The 17,778-nt window shown below is 44.1% G+C and overlaps 1 protein-coding gene across 1 annotated transcript; it reads right to left on the bottom strand.

Annotated features, from left to right (window-relative positions):
• Window positions 1–2,347: 2,347 nt before the first annotated feature.
• LOC308285245 (putative nuclease HARBI1) lies at window positions 2,348–5,656 on the bottom strand (the record flags this gene model as incomplete). The annotated part of the gene is made up of 3 exons (XM_080725964.1): window positions 2,348–2,351; window positions 3,225–3,441; window positions 5,086–5,656. The coding sequence occupies 3 exons, from the start codon at window positions 5,654–5,656 to the stop codon at window positions 2,348–2,350; spliced, it is 792 nt and encodes a 263-aa protein (XP_080582090.1).
• Between the last annotated feature and the right edge of the window lie 12,122 nt (window positions 5,657–17,778).

A 17,778-nucleotide genomic window follows, 5' to 3' on the forward strand; every position in this document is an offset into this window, starting at 1 on the left:
CAAGGTCAACGTCTATTTACTGTTGGCCACTAGATGGTACTGTTCACCACGTGTGTGTGTGTGTGTGTGTGTGTGTGTGTGTGTGTGTGTGTGTGTGTGTGTGTGTGTGTGTGTGTGTGTGTGTGTGTGTGTGTGTGTGTGTGTGTGTGTATGGACAACAAAGAGAACAAGATTCATACCAGCCAGTTCACAGGCACACAGGAATATAGAATGGAACAGATTCAACAGAATACAGACTGCAACCAATCAGATGATGAAGATGAACTTGGCCAGCTTCCCTGGCAACAGAGCCTGAGTCAGAATGCAAAAGAATGCAAAGATAGATAAGAGTAAAAGAAAGAAAAAAAAGAGCAGTACAGTACCAATAAAGAAAAGGTGCATCAATAGAGGGGGCGAATAATATATAAGTATATATACATAAAGTGACTTACAAAAAGAGACCGTAACAGTCAATGCTAGTTAGTGCAACAAGTGTGTGTGTGTGTGTGTGTGTGTGTGTGTGTGTGTGTGTGTGTGTGTGTGTGTGTGTGTGTGTGTGTGTGTGTGTGTCTTTCAAGGGTCTTTCAAGGGTCTTTCTGTCTTTCAAGGGTGGTAGTAGTGTTGTTCTGTGTGGTACCGAACCTCACAGAGCCCTACATTCAGGTACACATTGCAGCCCCTGCACATGTAGGTTGATTCAATCTTCTCTTTTACCTTATTCTTCAGGCACACCCTGCACTTCCTGGCCGGATGTTTGTCTTTGAGTGTGGCGGGGATTTTGACCAGCAGGTGATGGTATCGGTCGCCATTGAGCCTTTCAGCCGGGTCTTCTCTTGGCGGCCGTACACCCTGCACTGCAGCTCTTCCTCTCTCTCTCTCCACCTGTGCTGCACCCGTCACCTGTCCAGGCTGTCGTCCAGGCTGTCCAGCATCACCCTTGGGTGCTTCAGCTCCCCCTTCCTCACCAGCGGCTCCCACTTCCTGCATCAGAGCATCCACATCCAGAGGTTCTGACGGGCCAGCAGGAGGGAGACTGGTCCAGGCAGTGATGACACTCAGTAGATAGTCTAGCAAGCGCAGCGTCGTGCCCGGGTTCCTAGCTTTGAAGACCAAGAAGCTGTTGAAGATGGCAATTTGGAAGAGGTACATGGCAAACCTCTTAGGCCACCTCTCCGTCTTCCTACAGAAGTAGTAATAGGCTAAATTTTGGTCCAATTTATCCACAGCGTTCATGCCGTGGTTGTACGCAACGATTGCGACAGGCTTCTCCTTCTTCTGGAGCTCCTCTTTGTTCTTCTCTCGGACCATCACTGTGACCGTCTCGTTTGTGTGCAGTGTGGAGAGGATTCTCACAATGCGCTTGTCACGCCAAGCCACAAGCATCACCTCACGGTTGTGACGCATTAGCCTTTCACCCTTTCGGAGGGTGGCCTCAGACGCCATTCTGATGGCCAGTGGCTCGCCCCGGTGTTTTCGGATCGTGCCACAGGTGTGCGTCTTGTGCTCCCTTAGCAGTGTTTGAGCCAGTGAGACCTTGATGTAATAGTTGTCCATAAAGAGTTTGTACCCAAACCCTGAGAGAGAGGACATCAGATCTATGACCGTCTGGTCAACTGGGTGATAGACGCCACAATACGGCTTTAGGTTGTAACAGTAACCCGTTTTTGGAGCTGTGTGGAGCTCCCTATACGTGGCCGTGTGTGTGGGTCTGTCTGTCTGTCTGTCTGTTTGTCTGTTTGTCTGTCTGTCTGTCTCCGGGTATGTAGCCTGCAGTAACCTTTTCTGGCCACAAATGTTAAGGGAGGGGCGCTGTTGCACACACACACACACACACACACACACACACACACACACACACACACACACACACACACACACACACACACAGCTCCACTTCGAACAGAGGTTCGATTTTGTGTCGCTGAGTATGTAACTTTTGATCCCATATTTGATGGGATTGTCTGGGTTGTAGACACGGAAACAGAGGCGCCCTCTCCATTTCAGCATGCCCTCATCGATGCTGATGTTCTCTCCGGGAACAAAGAGAGCCTGGAACCTCTCTAGGAGGAAATCGAGGAGAGGCCGGACTCTGTAGAGCCTGTCGCTGCGGTCTGCATTCTCTTTGTCACGGAACCTCAGGTACCTCCAAATGGCCTGGTACCTGTGCATTGCAATCTCCGGCTTGTGAACGATAGCTGTGAGGAAAAGAAGTCCCAAGAAGTTCTTCATCTCCCCTAGAGTGACATTGGTCCAGGCAGCGACCCTACAGTGTGGATGAGGTATGCCTGACTCCTCCGCTCTCGTCATCTCCACCATCATACTGTCCTCTGCGTTGTCATTGGTATGGTTGCAGATCGTCTCCAGCAGCTCATCTGTCAGGAACAGAGCAAGGAAGTCCACAGGGACATCAGACTGCAGTGCAGCAGCTGCACCGCGTGGTCCAGGCGTAGCAGTGAATGCGTAGTCTGTGGGCTACCTCCATCCAGTCAGACTCCACGACTGGAGGTCTTCTTCCCTGTATATGATAGAAATAAAAACAATTACTAAATGATCGTGCGTCTGTATAATTTGTATGTTCTTTAGCAAGACTGTCGCACAAAAGCAGTGAAAACAGCAGATCTACAAGCACACAATGCCTCGCACCGCGAGGCGTTGTGTGCTTGTAGATCGGCTGTTTTCACTAGTCTAAATAATTTCAAATGATAAATGCAAAACGAGCGGTTTTGGACATACAAAGTTTTCACCCGACAGCAACGATATGATAGAATAGAAAATTACTAAATGATCGTGTGTGTGTGTGTGTGTGTATTTATTTCTGTATATGATAGAAATAGCAAATTACTAAATTATCTGTGTGTGTTTGTGTTTCATAATTATAAAATACATATTTTTTGTATTTGTGTAGTAAGTGTCATGAACAGAAAAGGTTATTTTACGTACGGCGAACACCACTGCACGTGGTGGCACTGCACCGGAAGTAGTGGCTTCCTCTTCTCCTACCTCCCTCTCTGTGTCTGAAATCACATATCACAAAATATATAGTTTGGTGAGTAATGCTGGCAAGGGTAACAGACATGCCGCCAGACCCCACTGGCAGTCATAGTGGTAAGATGTACACACATTCAAATCAATTGTTTACTCCTGTGGATGTGTCATGCAGAAAAGGGTTCATTAAATATATGTATATATCTTTTAAACGTAATATCAATAGTAAAACCATTGACAGTGTAATCGCAACGATCTACCTTGAGGCCGGCCCATTCGATGGATCCGTTGAGGTGAGGTAGTTGTGCAGGGCCACACAGGCATGCACAATGTGCCCAGCTTTTTCCGGAGAAACCTCAATTGCCCGCCCTAGGATCCGCCATCTTGCACGAAAGATGCCGAAGGTGTCCTCTATCATCATACGGGCTCTTGAGTGGCGGTAATTGTAGATAAGCTGCTTCTCGTCAAGACCGCGAGCTGTAGATAAACAAAACAAATGTGTCCATTATGAGTTGTTCCGATATGATCAGTGGTATGCATTACATTAGTTTAACTGAAAATAGCCGATCTACAAGCTCACTCAGAGAAATAATGAAAATAGCCAATCTACAAGCTCACAACACCTTGTGAGCTTTGCAGTAATGGTCTTTGTCTTTTTAGGTATTAAAAAGCTAATTACATGTTTTACTTCTGTCATCTGGGGACCACCACAAAATCATCCAGGCACCCCCAAACCACATGTTGAGACCCACTGCTAGTAGCTCAAACAAATCCATTAACTGTTGGTGTCAGCGATTAAGCAATGTGACATTTGAATTGAAAATGTGACCCCATATATTTACAGAAGGGATGTTCATAATATACTTCAAAACCTTGCTTTAAATTATATCAATCTCACTCTGGCCTACTACTCACACTCTCTCTCTCGCACACACACACACACACACGCACGCACGCACGCACGCACGCACACACACACACACACACACAGTGGTAAATATGTTTGCTGCATTTATGCTGTATATTCCCAAGTGGTGTAAAGTAACTAAGTAAACTTACCCAAGTACTGTACTTAAGTACAGTTGAGGTATTTGTACTTTACTTGAATATTCCCAGTTTTCAGTACTTTTACTTCTACTCCACTACATCGGATACAAATATTGTACTTTTCCCCACTGCAATTATTTGAAAACTTTAGTTACTAGTTACTTTGCAGATATAAATGATTATATCATAAAACATACATTAATTCTATACCTATTTGAAAATAGCCGATCTACAAGCTCAACACGTGAGCTTGTAGATCTGCTAGTTTCAAACATGTTGTACTTTTACTTTTAGTACTTTAAGTATATTTTAATACCAATACGTTCCTACTTTCACTCAAGTACATTTTGAATTCTGGACTTTTACTTAACAAAGTAGTTCTACATTAGCCTGCTTCCAGACCCTGCCCACTCTCAGAGTGGACTCTTTCTCTGGTCTGGAGCTGAGTACATGAATCGGGATTTATTTTCGGCTGCTCCAATGAGCGCGGGGGGTGGGGGTGGGTCTAACGAATATCCAATCCACGCAGCAGTTGAAACGATTCAAACGAAGTTCACACACACAGGCAGGCTGAGGAAGGCACACACACACACACACACACACACAGGCGAGTTGATTTCACCAAGCTGTTAATGTTGATTACATGTTTCTGGTCGCAGTTCTGTGTGGAAGCAGTCACTGGCACAGACAGAGACACACACACAATCACACACACACTCCGCGACCGTGCGTCGCGTCCACCGTGCGTCTCGATCACCGTGCGTCGCGATCACTCGCACGCGCGCGTTCGCGCGTGCACGCTCGCAAAAAAGTCCCTCCCCCGTAAATCGCTCAGAATAGGCACAGTTTCAGACTACTGCGTGAGCTGAGTCTGAGATCAGGCTAGTTCTACATTGCAGTATTGACACTGTTACTCAAGTAAAGAATTTGAGTACTTTGTCCACCACTGATACTCATAAAGGTATCTATCTATCATTTAGAATACAGAATAGGGATAGTCGTCAGGAAACATTTCTCAATGCTTTCTCTTTTTGCATAGTTTATTAATTATGTGTATATTTTAAGTCAACATACCTCCATAGGGACTCATGAGGTTGGCACTCAAAGGGAACGCAGCATCCCCAATGAAGACGTGCGGCAAGGTTGGGACGGTAGTTCCAGGTAGGGGTTGGGGGGCTGGGAGATCTAGTTTCCCGGCGAGCAGACCCGAACCAAAGATGCTTTCTGCAAATACTCCCCCGTCTGATTCCCTCCCAAATGCTCCCACGTCCACCATGGTGAACCGATTCCTTGCATCACACACCGCCATCAACACTATGGAGTGGCGTCCTTTATAGTTGTAGAATAGGCTTCCTGCGTTTGGGGGAGCCTGCACATCGCAGTGCTTACCATCAATGGCGCCAAGACAGTTCGGGTAATTCCACAACCTCCAAAAGTCCACTGCGATGTTGCGGAACTGTGCAGATGTTGGAAATGCCACGAAGTCATCTTTCAACACTTGCCAGATGGCTTTGCTGACCTCTGTCACTATCGCACACGCAGTGGATTTCCCCATCTTGTACGCCGCCGAGACAAAGTTCTGTGAGGCTCCATGTGCTAAGATGCACACTGTGATGGCGAGTCTCTTGCTGGCTGAGATCGGCATACTGTGTGTCGGTGCATGCTCAATGAGCGGCGCGACATGACGGAGAAGGTCGTCAAAACGACTGGCAGACATTCTCATAATTTCAAAATGTTTCTCCTTGTCCATGCCCCTCATCCCCTGAACGAGAGTCTGATACAGGCCATCCCAGGGCCTTGTTGTATTTAGCGGGCGGACATACCACCGACGATGGATAGATGTGCTCGCCTCCTCCTCAGCCGCACAAAGCAGGGCAAAATCCTCCTCCTCTGCCTCCTCTAACATGTCTTCCTCGTCTTCCTCCCCCTCCATAACCTCCACAATACGTGCCACCGCTTCCAACTTTTCCACCTTCCGCCATCGCTGCTGTTGTTGTCTCTCTCTTTCTCTCTTCCCTTAGGAAGGAGGCCTTCAGTCTCCTAACAAAACTAGTGATGATGGGAATGGCAGAGCGACCTTTATTAATTATGTGGACGGTTGCTTCATTATCGCTAAACACTATAATTATTTTCCTTGCCCATTTTTTCTCCCCATAATATAGACCGCTCAAACAGCGATATGGATAGCTTGTTTTTTGGCAGGGAAAGCAATTCTTTAGGCCAAACGCCGGTAAAACAGAAGTCTCGTAATAAAAGAATGCCCCTGGCGAAAAATTTGCATGGCGAAATTATTAAGATGGAGACAGCAATTCCCGCTTTGATATGGATACTGCGTAGATGAAATGTTGCATTACCTCCCTGATGCTCTCTAGTTTCTCGAGGGTGAGAGAAGCTTGCATTAACTCAGTGTCTAAATTAATTCCCAAGAACTCAAGTTTTTTACCTGGCCCCACAGTTTTCTGAAGGGAGAGGGGAACTCCTAATTTAGCTAACACTTCCTTAACTGTTTTGATGCTGTGATCTGGCTCAGCATTGAGAAAATCAACCCTAAAAAATCATCTAATAAATGGAGAAGAAATGGCAGCCTGTATGTGTTCAGCAGAATCCAGCACAGTGCTTCTGAAGGCATATTAACTATGTTTGGACTACTGCGCTACCCGAAGGTAAGTCTGACTGCGAAATAAAATTTCTCTCGTCATTTTACCCCAAACAGATGTCATTGAGAGGGGTGAAGTGGCATGGTCTTAAGGGCGTCTGTAATGTCCGCTTTCCCGAGCCAAGCACCTTTCTCCGCTATTTTAATAAAATGGATTGCGTCAACAACAGTAGCATAACATAAAGAAAACGGGGCCAGGGGAATTAAACTATTAATACTGTCCTCACTGTCGTCATGTGGGCTAGACAAATCTATGATCGTGTGCATTTTCTCGTAGCAACGACTATTGGATTTATCAGATCATTTGGAAATGGGGCATCATCAAATGGGCCGATCATGTACCCTTTCTCGACCTCCCTAGCCAACAGTTTATCTACCACCTCCGGCTCTTTTTCAGCAGAGAGCAGATTTTTACACAAACATCTTAGAGGGGAGGCTACACAGCCCAGCGAAAAACCCATGGATGAGACCAGACAACAAATAAAAGACAAAACAACGGTCTGGATGCTTAGTCAGCGCTTTCTTCAGCTCTGGAATGTTCACAGGAGTCGAAGCTTCATTCACTTCTTGAATCTGTGGCGGGGACGGATGAATTCTTGGTGGCTGTCTCCGCAAAAAATGCAATTGTACAAATATCTACAATTAGACATTTGAATTTGACTTGAATACATTTTTTTCTCTTATTCACCTGAGAATCTGCCTCAGGCTTCACTTTGGAGACACGCAGGACACTCACATGTTCTAATGTTTGTGCGTTTGTTGCACAAATTCAAAAGAAGCTTCCGCTCCTTAACAATAGCCAGTTTAAGCATCGCAACGGCAGATGACAACGGTAACCGGAAATGATCCACGCTCGATAGATAAACCAGCCGTCTCTACTACGGCAGAAGGTCCCTTCCCACGTAGCGCCTACTCCGTCGCGTGTACACGTCGCGTCGCCATGGGAACCAAAGCGTTCAGTAAAAGGGGTGGGAACCTGTCGCTGGCGAGGCTTTGCTTAACCATTTTGATCACTACGGCGATAACGTCATAGCAGCCGCAGTCCGCCTAGCATTGCCGTCCTGAAAATCATCAAGCTTAAACTCGCTATTGCGCACCTGGTGTATCCTCAGGTGGCCCGACTGTAATCATTCAAACAAATAGTGCAGGTAGGTATTCTGTGTATATCCACAGTATATCCACACTGTTGCACTTGGAGGCCATCTTCCAACTGTTGTATGCAGGCTCTCCGCACTCCACACTGGTTGAGTGACAATTGGCAAAAAAAAAAAAAAACGTACAAAGCCTGTTCTGGTGGGATAATGGATATAGTGCAGGACAACACCTGATGCCCTGTAAAATGCCTACTTATTAGGACCAAATCGACCAAGGACCAATCAGGATCACTATCTTTTAGACACATCGTAATGTCACCACAGTCAATGATGCACTTTTCTCCGAGCCCTGCCTCAGAAGAACTTAACAATATCTTAACCAAGTTAACCTTGTTACCTGATAGGATTTGCCCCCTGAGATTGTTGGTAATAGCAGATGCCGATGAAAAGAAGGGAACTCCCGTGGTCAGTACTGGGACTGCTGATCCCAGGGTCCTCGGGGGGCACAACTGGGAGAAGGGACCCGGAACCGTAGGGATTGCGTGCTCACTGCTGCCGCTGTTGTTCTCCAGCAGGGAAGCCTGGATGGAATTAAGCGCTGCGAAGACAGGATCAGGGACTGCCCCAGGCGCGGTTTTAGGCGGAGGCTTTTAGTGCTTAAGCACCAGTATTTTCCTGACTAGCACCAGTAGTTTTCGGGGCTAGCAAAATCGGGAGAGAGACGGTCAGACGGAGAAAAAACGGCACTTCTCTGAGTTCACTCTCTCTCTCTGTTTCTCAATGTCTCTCTCTCTCACCCTCATCACTCTCTCTCCCATGCACGCTTGGTTGCACAAAAACACACGGGTTAAGCTACACTGTTTCCTGTTAATAATAACCTGCGTGAAATAAGCTGCATTGGGAAGTAAGCGGGTGACACTTTATTGTGAAAGTAAGACAGGAAACGATAGTTGTTGCTGGGTTGGCCTTAGTTGTCGGTTTGTTATGTTAAGCTGCATTGGTTTGCAATAGCCTACTAGCGCGCAGTTTAAGTTACACATGATGAATGAATAGACAGTCAAAACAATTTGTATTATCAGAACAGTTTAGCCTACACATTAATTTGCGAACGGGGCGCTGGGGGGGAGAGAGAAGACAGTCTGCAGTCCATTTCAGCGTCATCTTGCAATGCGCACTGACTGTCCATGGGAAGTATGAAAATAGCCGATCTGCATGCTCACAACGCCTCGAAGGCACGCAGGAGGACAACTTACAACCCATATAAAAGAAACATTATACACTCAATTGAAGTTCTTTATGAGGAGATGTTATGGAAACTGTACAAGATCACCACCAAAGCCTTTACAACTTTCCCAAAGTTGCATATAAGAGAGAGGGGCTTTTCATCAATCTTTTTCCAAAAACTGGGACAATGGATAAACAGGATAAAATATGCTGCTCTGCTGTTGATTGTTGTCAACTGGTTTTGGAATCTAATTCTTCTGGATGGTGAGTAGTGTACACTTGACTGCTGCTGCAGCTTGCCTATGCCGAACTCTTTTCTTGATGTCAAAAGTTGTCCGCTGAGACAAATGTTAATTAAATCGAAAATAGCAGATCTAGAAGTTCACAACGCAGCGTGAAGCGACTCGTTGTGAGCTTGCAGATTGGCTATTTTCACTTCTACTTGTTTGGGTTTAGTTTCTCTTGGTTCACGGGCTAAAAACGTTTTGGAAGCAATACCATCATGCTTGCTGTTATGCTGTAGTAGACAGAGTGGTGTAAAATTAAGTAGATTAACTGAAAAGCTTTTGGAACTGAATGATTATATGACACTGCCTGGTGTTGTCTGTTTGTTGGAGTGTTGGTACCAAGAATTCCAAGACTATCTTGCTGGCTGGTGCATGTGGAGAGGCAAAGGGAAAGTGTAGTGTCACTAGTGTGCCGTTCCCGATTGTTTAGCAAAGAAATAAACCGCGGAAATCCGAATAAAACGTGATCAAATCCGCGAAAAACCGCCAATTTGAGACGTGCACGCGCTGCACGCGTGCACGTGGAGCGGCCGCGGGCGCTTTGCGCCCGCGGCAAAAGCTCCCTGTAGCACCCCCTACTGCTCAGGGCTAGAACCGCGCCTGGACTGCCCTATGGTTCGACCTCTCCTTGGTCCGACCGGGTCGGACTAAAGAGACCTTTCACCCGTTCGGACTAAAGGGAGGTTCCTGCTGGTTCGACTGTGGAAAACCAGACAAGACAAAAACTGAAAACAAAACACTGACTAAAACACGTCCAAGAAGTAAACAATTTTACACATTTTCTAATTAAGTGCTTCTGAATTGTTCTAGTGTGTTTGTGTCAGGGTAATCCTTGCTGTTTGTGTTTCGCTGTGTTTGTCTGTTGACACGGAGCGACTTGTCGCAACGCGTGCATGTACAAATGCTAGCTGGAATGTGCATGGGATATGCCTCCCCCTGTGGATGATCCGTTGATTCTGAATCCTTTCTCGACACTGACTCATTACTCAGTCAGTGCTCAGTGTCCCGTGACTGTGAACCGGATCCCATCGTTCATTTAAAAGAGCCGTTCAAGAGAGCCGAATTGTTCGCGAACATCTCATCTCTATTGTGCTGCCTGCCGACTGCAGAGCTGAGCAGTGGAGAAGTTTTCTTTTTTTTAACTGTGTTATCGTTGTGCAGGTAACGTACAATGAACAATGAACAATATGAAGAGGCTTACTATAGATCATATTTCCTTTAGGATTACAATCATGTTTCATGTTACCGTAAGTGTAATGCAGTAGCCTAATTCAGGTGTAGGACCTGCAGTGTTTGTATTGCGTGTAACGGGCCTATATAACTGTGCCTAAATGCAGTTTTCTATGCATTTTGGGGGGTTAGAGCCCCCCACTTTAGATGAAAACCTAAAAGAATAAATACAAATCAAACCTCGGTTCGAAGTGAAGCGGTGGACAGATAAAACCTCTATTCTGAATGTATTTGTGGCTTACTACATTTTTTAAACCCTGAAGGCCAAATTATCATGTGAAGCTTGACCAATCCTCAAAGTATCCATTCATCTAACCGGGAGGGACATCGACATTTTGCTTTTTGAAAAAGCCTATTCATTCTGGACTGATATTTTACACGTACGGGACAGGAAAAACCTGTTCATTCTGGCCTGGAGTGACCATATATGGACATAAGGTAACATACTTTGTGTTTTTGAAAAACCCTGTTCATTCTGGACTGAGATCACCATATATGGTAATTAAACAGAGATTCTGTGGGACAGGAAAAACCTGTTCTTTCTGGCCTGGAGTGACCATATATGGACATAAGGTAACATACTTTGTGTTTTTGAAAAACCCTGTTCATTCTGGACTGAGATCACCATATATGGTAATTAAACGGACATTCTGTTTTTGAAAAAGCCTGTTCATTCTGGACTGAAATTACCATATATGGGCGTGATACACACAAAGCCATTCATTGGAAGCGGTTTTCACCGCTTCAAAAACAGGTAGCCTATTGCCATAAACTTGCGTATGCATTGGCACACAGTGTCATGCCTCTGGTATGGCCCAGCAAGGCCGAGCCTCTGAATCCTCCCCCAGAGGCTTTGGCAAAAATGAAAATAACATGCCGATGGCTGACTTTGGGGAAGCTCTGTTTCGATGGCCAGCAGCAGGGAACTCTCAAAATCAGTTATGATGCGCTGAGGTGCCCACGCGTGCCCCGTCAGGCGATGCACCCTGCGCTTCACATGGGCAAGAATGTGTCTGTAGTGGCCCACAGTTATTCCGGGCGCCAGGCACAAACATGACCAGTGGGACCACTCTGCCCATATACTTGCCATGGATGGTGACAAACTGATAGTATGGTCTGGGGAAACTCTTAAATGTGCCATCTATATAGACATGCCGGCACCTGCTCAGCTTCTCAAAATGTCTTCTTGCTGCAAACACAAGCACCCCCCAGCTATTGTCCTGGTGTGACAGAAACTGCCTCCCACGCCTTGCCTGGCGTTGCCAGCCTCTATCACACACTTCGTTTTGGGAAGAGAATCTGGGATTTCAGGAAGAAACCACGTGCCCCAAGCATACAACCCTGAATGGCCAACTCTTGAAGCTAGTTGAGGAAATAGAATCTCAATGGATCGGTGCCAGACCGTACTACAACACCACTACCGCCAGGGGGTGTTGTTGTGTTCGGTCTGGTTTATTAACCAGGCAATCCCACGCCATGTCTGGGCCCATTCATTTTGGATCACAACGTCATCTACTCTGCGTGGAACAGGAGGGAGGCCTGCCCGGCCCTGTTCAATCTGGAACGTACCGTTTTGAATTCGGGGCACGTGGGCGTCCTCCTCCGCATCCCGGATGATTGCATCATAGACACTCTTAACAGTGAAGAGGTTTTTTTCCTGTGTGGATACGCTGGTGATTCTTCAGTTCATCTAACCGACTAAAAGTATTTTCACATTGTTTACAACAGAAAGGTCTTTCTCCGGTGTGGATTGACAGGTGTCTCTTCAGGGCACTTAACACACTGAAACTCTTGTCACACTCTTCACAGTGAAAAGGTTTTTCTCCTGTGTGGATACGCTGGTGACTCATCAGGTGACTTAACCTACTGAAACTCTTGTCACACTCTTTACAGTAAAAAGGTTTTTCTCCAGTGTGGATACGCAGGTGACTCTTCAGGCTACCTAAATGACTGAAACGCTTGTCACATTCTTTACAGTGAAAAGGTTTTTCTCCTGTGTGGATACGCTGGTGACTCTTCAGGTGACTTAAATTACTGAAATTCTTGTCACACTGTTTACAGACGTGAGTTTTCTTCCCTGTATAAGTCAGCTGATGTGTCTTCACTTCTCCTGGTTGAGTTAAAGTCTTGGTAAACCTTTGATGACTGTTAGACTTTGGTTCCTCTGTGTCTTGTTCCTGGCTGGTTACAATTCTGGTGATTTGTTGGAAGGATTCTGAGGAGATTGGTCCATTTATGGGCATTTGGCAGCAGAGGCCGTCATGGCTCGATTGAGATCTTAAGTAAGTACAATCAGAACAGCAGACCTTAGTCTGGGAAGATTGAGACCACACTCCTTCCTGGAGTGGCGGTTCGTCAAATTTGCATCTATACGTGGGTCAGTGACGTGACGCCCCAAAAAAATGTGTTTTTAAAAAAACTTTAAATTGCAGGCATAAAAGTTATTTACTTTTGTTCTACTCACTCTCAACCTTATGGAAATACATTTTGTTTTTAGATATTTTATTGGAATCAGACTTTATTCAGCAGTTTGTTGTACTTGTGCCTAAAATCGTCATATGGTGTGACATGAAAATAATTGTTCATAAAATGAAAATGGACTACATCTTTCTTAAGTTACTCACTTTATCAAAGTCCTTTATCATAACTAACCAGTGATCCACTATAGTTTTTTGAAAATTAATTATATCTGTATATTTTTTTTCATAATCGACACTCTGTGTGAGGCCCATGTTCATGATCTTACAACATATTTTAAATGTATTCTGTCAAAACTTTCTCTAAAATTACACAAATATTTGTGACTCTTCCTGATAATATTCTCTATGTAATCCATAAACATTTTTTTGGTTTAATCATTAAAACTCACTGAACGCCATAAACGTCTTATACGTCTTTGGACCTCGGTGCCATAAACGTCTTTTACGTCTTTTTAATTAATCAAAAGTTTTATCATTTTTTCATAATTGTAATTTCAAAAAAATCGCTCTAGAAGTTGGCCATATGCCTCCGTGACCTGAGCGATACGGCCGATTTGACTGTAGCACCAGTGTAACACAGTCCGGCGGAAAATCGGTATAGCCGAAGATTGGTTCCGGCCGTTTAAATGTTATCTAAAACGTTCGTTTATACACTTTCCCGTGCATCCCTGACGAACTATAAGTACTCAAAAAACGCAGAAAATTCTCAGGATTCCAGCGGTGCCATCCATTCTTCTCTACCTATCCTTGATCGCGATCGCCAGGGTTCCGAAGTTGTTTAGCATGCTAGCTAAAAGGCCTGGCCAAAATGTAAACAACAGGCCCAAACCAAAAAAAAGATGGACGTCTTCTTCCTTCTTCTGTTAGTTGATCAGATAGTAGGAGACCACCCTCTGGTGGTTTTCAAATGGTATTGCACTCCAGATTGCACACAGGGCCCATCACAGCACACACATATGATGATGATCAAGACATCTTACACATGTTCTATTGAAGCCCAAATCTAATGATAGGATATATATATATAAATATACATGTTTTCCTTTGTAAGAGGGGTAGTGTGGCTTTCGATAGAAGCATAGATTTATATATGTAATTTAAGTACAAAATATGATTTTGGCCCCCATAAAAAGGCAAAATTAAGCAAAATGGCTGGCACCAGTTTTGTAGATTTTGAATAAAGGGTGGCATTCACTGAGTTAATAAAGGTATGATTTTTCACTATTTGGAATGTCACACCAAATGATTTAGTGTCACACCGTATGATCATATCTTCATGTGTCAAAGCAAACTGTGTTTTAACCTACCTATTAGTGAGTACTGAACTTTACTGATTGATTAAACAATTACCCAGGATAACATGGCCTTAATATTTCTGAACAGGATATTATTGTAGGGCTTTAACATGGGATAAGAAAGAATTGTAGTAGTAGATGGATGATGAGGATGTGCACAGGAATGCTACGCACACCTAAGTCTTCTGCCGGCCCACGGCAGAAGGATCCTAAAGAGACAATAAGGCGCATAGCCACACTTGGAGCCAAGGCAACATTTTATTAACACCAATTAGTGGAAACAGAACTCAGCATTCAGGTAAATTGCTTTTTTCCGAAGTCTCCTGAACTTGAACACAGCATTTTGTGTTGAACAAATGTAATTAGGAATCATGACATTACACCACATCTCCACTAGCTAAAGAGTGCTGGGTTGCGCAACTCCGAAAATAGCTGATCTACAAGCTCTCGCAGCACAACGTGTTGAGAGCTTGTAGATCAGCTATTTTCGCTAGTTTTGTCTCGGGTCCTACCTTAACACTGTCCACTGTCCAGTCCAGTGAGTGAAAGTACAAAAGTATTAGATCAGATTAGATTATACATTTAGACTGTATTGTACATCAGCCAGTCGTATTTGGTGAGGGTAGCAAACCGGCTGCCTTGTTGCGGTCCTGCTATGCCACAGAAAACCTCCTGCTCTTCATAGAAAATGCAGTCTCGCCCCTTTGGCTCCTCTCTCCTTGCTGGGTCATTGTTTAGTTTCTCCCTGTACTTTCTTGTTCTCTCAGCACTTGTCATTTTCCAGCTGACAAAAGAAAATGGAATGTATAGTTTAAGACAAAGAGAAAATATTGTTTAGATTGAAACAATATGTTAAGGTTTCTGTGAAGGGGTTTCTGCTCTGTCTGATGAATTTGAAGTATCACTGAATGAAGCTAAATTACATTTTATGTAAAACTGTTTAAAACAAATGTTTAAATGTACAAAAGAAACTTGGAACTTTGTTATTTATTGTTATATCTGTAGTTAAATACAGTATAAATCATATGGTGTGACAATCAAGTCATATGGCGTGACAAGCAGACATGTCACACCATTATGATTAAGTGTCACACCATATTACGTTTTCTGCATTTAGGTTTACCTTGAGGCTACTATGTACACATTAGCATGCTAACAGCATGCTAGCTATAACAAAGCAACCTAGATCTACATGGAAATATGACCAAAACTTCAAATAACGTAAGCTTTTTTTAATGAAAAGGTGTCACACCAACAGACATCCAAAGTGGTGAGTTTGTCAAAGTTTCAACAAGATGGCATTTCATGAAAATGTTAAAATCATAACTCACCTCAGACACCTGTCTTGCAGTTGTGCTGGGAGTGCTGAATAGCCTTACAGAAGAAGGACCTCTCTAGCCAATAGGTGTCCAAATAATTGCCTGTTTAATTTGTCCAAACTAGTGTCACACCAAATGATTTTGGTTTGGGGGACAAAATGTGTTTGATCAGAAATGACTGAAAACATTATGCTTTGACTTTGAAAAGATATAGGCTCACAAATAGACATTTTTTTTAGCCTAAATTCATTTTCAAATGATTTTTAGCAATTCTTTTTCTTAGTTTTATTCAAGTTCCCACTTTGAGAAACAAGGTCAGGACAGTCACACCATATGAGTTTTGCCATGTTTGGTTGAAAATTCTGAAGAAATGAGGAATGAAATGTTTTAATCTTGAGTAAGTTCACATAAAGCTTAATGTCCTGCACAATATTCAGAAGGTTTTTGACAAATATATTTTTTATTTATACATGTTTGACACCGAGGACAGCGAAAACGTTACGTCACGTCACCCACCCACAATACAGAGTTTTAGGTTATTGGGAAATGGACAATTTATTTATCCTCTTTTATGACCCCCTATGTTTTCTCTCCTTCTCTCACAACACTGAGCAAGTCGACTTCACCCTCTGGTCTCTGTGGAATGAAGCGGAATATTAATACTTTCAAATCGTATACATGCATACAGAGCTCTGGTCTGACCTCACTCGCAACACAAACGGTTGCTGTGCATGCCTGACAACACTGAACCTGTTGGATGTGCGCACGCTGCCGCCCCTCCATATTTGGGCAAGAGTGACGTCATCAATATACATCACCACCATGATGGAAGAGAAGTTTAAAATGTATACATTTCATGCTTCATCTTATAAGGCTGTTGCACAAAAGTAGTGAAAACAGCAGATCTACAAGCACACAACGCCTCGCACCGCTTGGCGCTTGCTTGTAGATCGGCTGTTTTCACTAGTTTAAATCATTTTTAAAATGATAAATACAAAACAAACGGTTTTGGACATACAAGGTTTCCACCCGACAACGACAAAATATAACTCATGTACAGTAATTGGCCCACTGGCTTGTCACTTGTCATGATCTGAAATGGCAAATCTTTGAGTAGCAGCAGCGCTATAGAGAGAGAGATCTCTCTCTATAGCGCGCAATGAGGGCCTCTCCAACTCTTTTTCCCGGGCTGAATCAGGGGCCCAGCATGTCCCTGGCTCTGATACTTGCCGGCCTTGCAAGGCTTCCATCCGGGTGTCTTGGATAAGATCATCCTCCTCACCCCCTTCTGAGAAGGAGTCCTCCAGTCCTCTGACGTGCGACATGATCCTAGCCAGCAAAAGGGTGAGTAGAAAAGCGTACCGCACCTGCACTCTCATCTGGTGACGATTGCTTGAGAATCGCTGGATTTGGTCCGAGTTAAACACGGCTTAAACACTGACAGCTGTCCGGTCAGTGAGGCAGCAGACATAGACTGAACCATAGAGTTATAACAAGTATAGAGAGGACACCGGATATCCCCACCCGTCCACTTGCATTGAGTTGTTCACCCAGCGCATGAAGCGTGCTTCCGCGTTTGGAAACGCCTCTGAAACGTGACGTAGTGGGGCTTCTGTGACACATTTTGCATCATAGTCTGTGTTCATGGACGCGGGTAGAGAGGGGGCGTATATTTGAAGCTTGGAGCAAATGAGAATAAACATAGGCCTAGTGGTGAATAACCTGATATCAAATGAATGAAACGGAGAGAGAACAGCCACATATTCTGACTTATAAAGGATTATGACCACCAGACCATATTATACCGTTGTTCCCTATTGAGCTTGGCACATTTCCTGGAGAAAGCTGCCCAGATCACACATGTCACACATGTCTTCTTATTTCCTCACTCTCAAAAAGCACCTGCAATGTAGTGCATTTGAAACTACATTGCAGTGCACATCATAGGGTGATCACTGCTTGCCTCCTGTGAATTGTTTTATTTTTATTTTATTTTATTTTATTTTATTTTATTATTATTATTATTATCTGTTTATTTTATTGCTGAGGGAGGTCAGCAGACAAAGTGACGCGAGTGAGATGAAAACACCTGGGTGAAATGTGCCAATCTCAACAGGAAATAACGGTATAAAAGAACTTCTGCAAGCTCAGTTTGAGATGAACTCAACTGAAATTATATCTG

This window comes from Nannobrachium achirus (assembly GCF_963921795.1).
Source record: "Nannobrachium achirus genome assembly, chromosome: 5".
Classification (NCBI taxonomy): Eukaryota; Metazoa; Chordata; class Actinopteri; order Myctophiformes; family Myctophidae; genus Nannobrachium; species Nannobrachium achirus.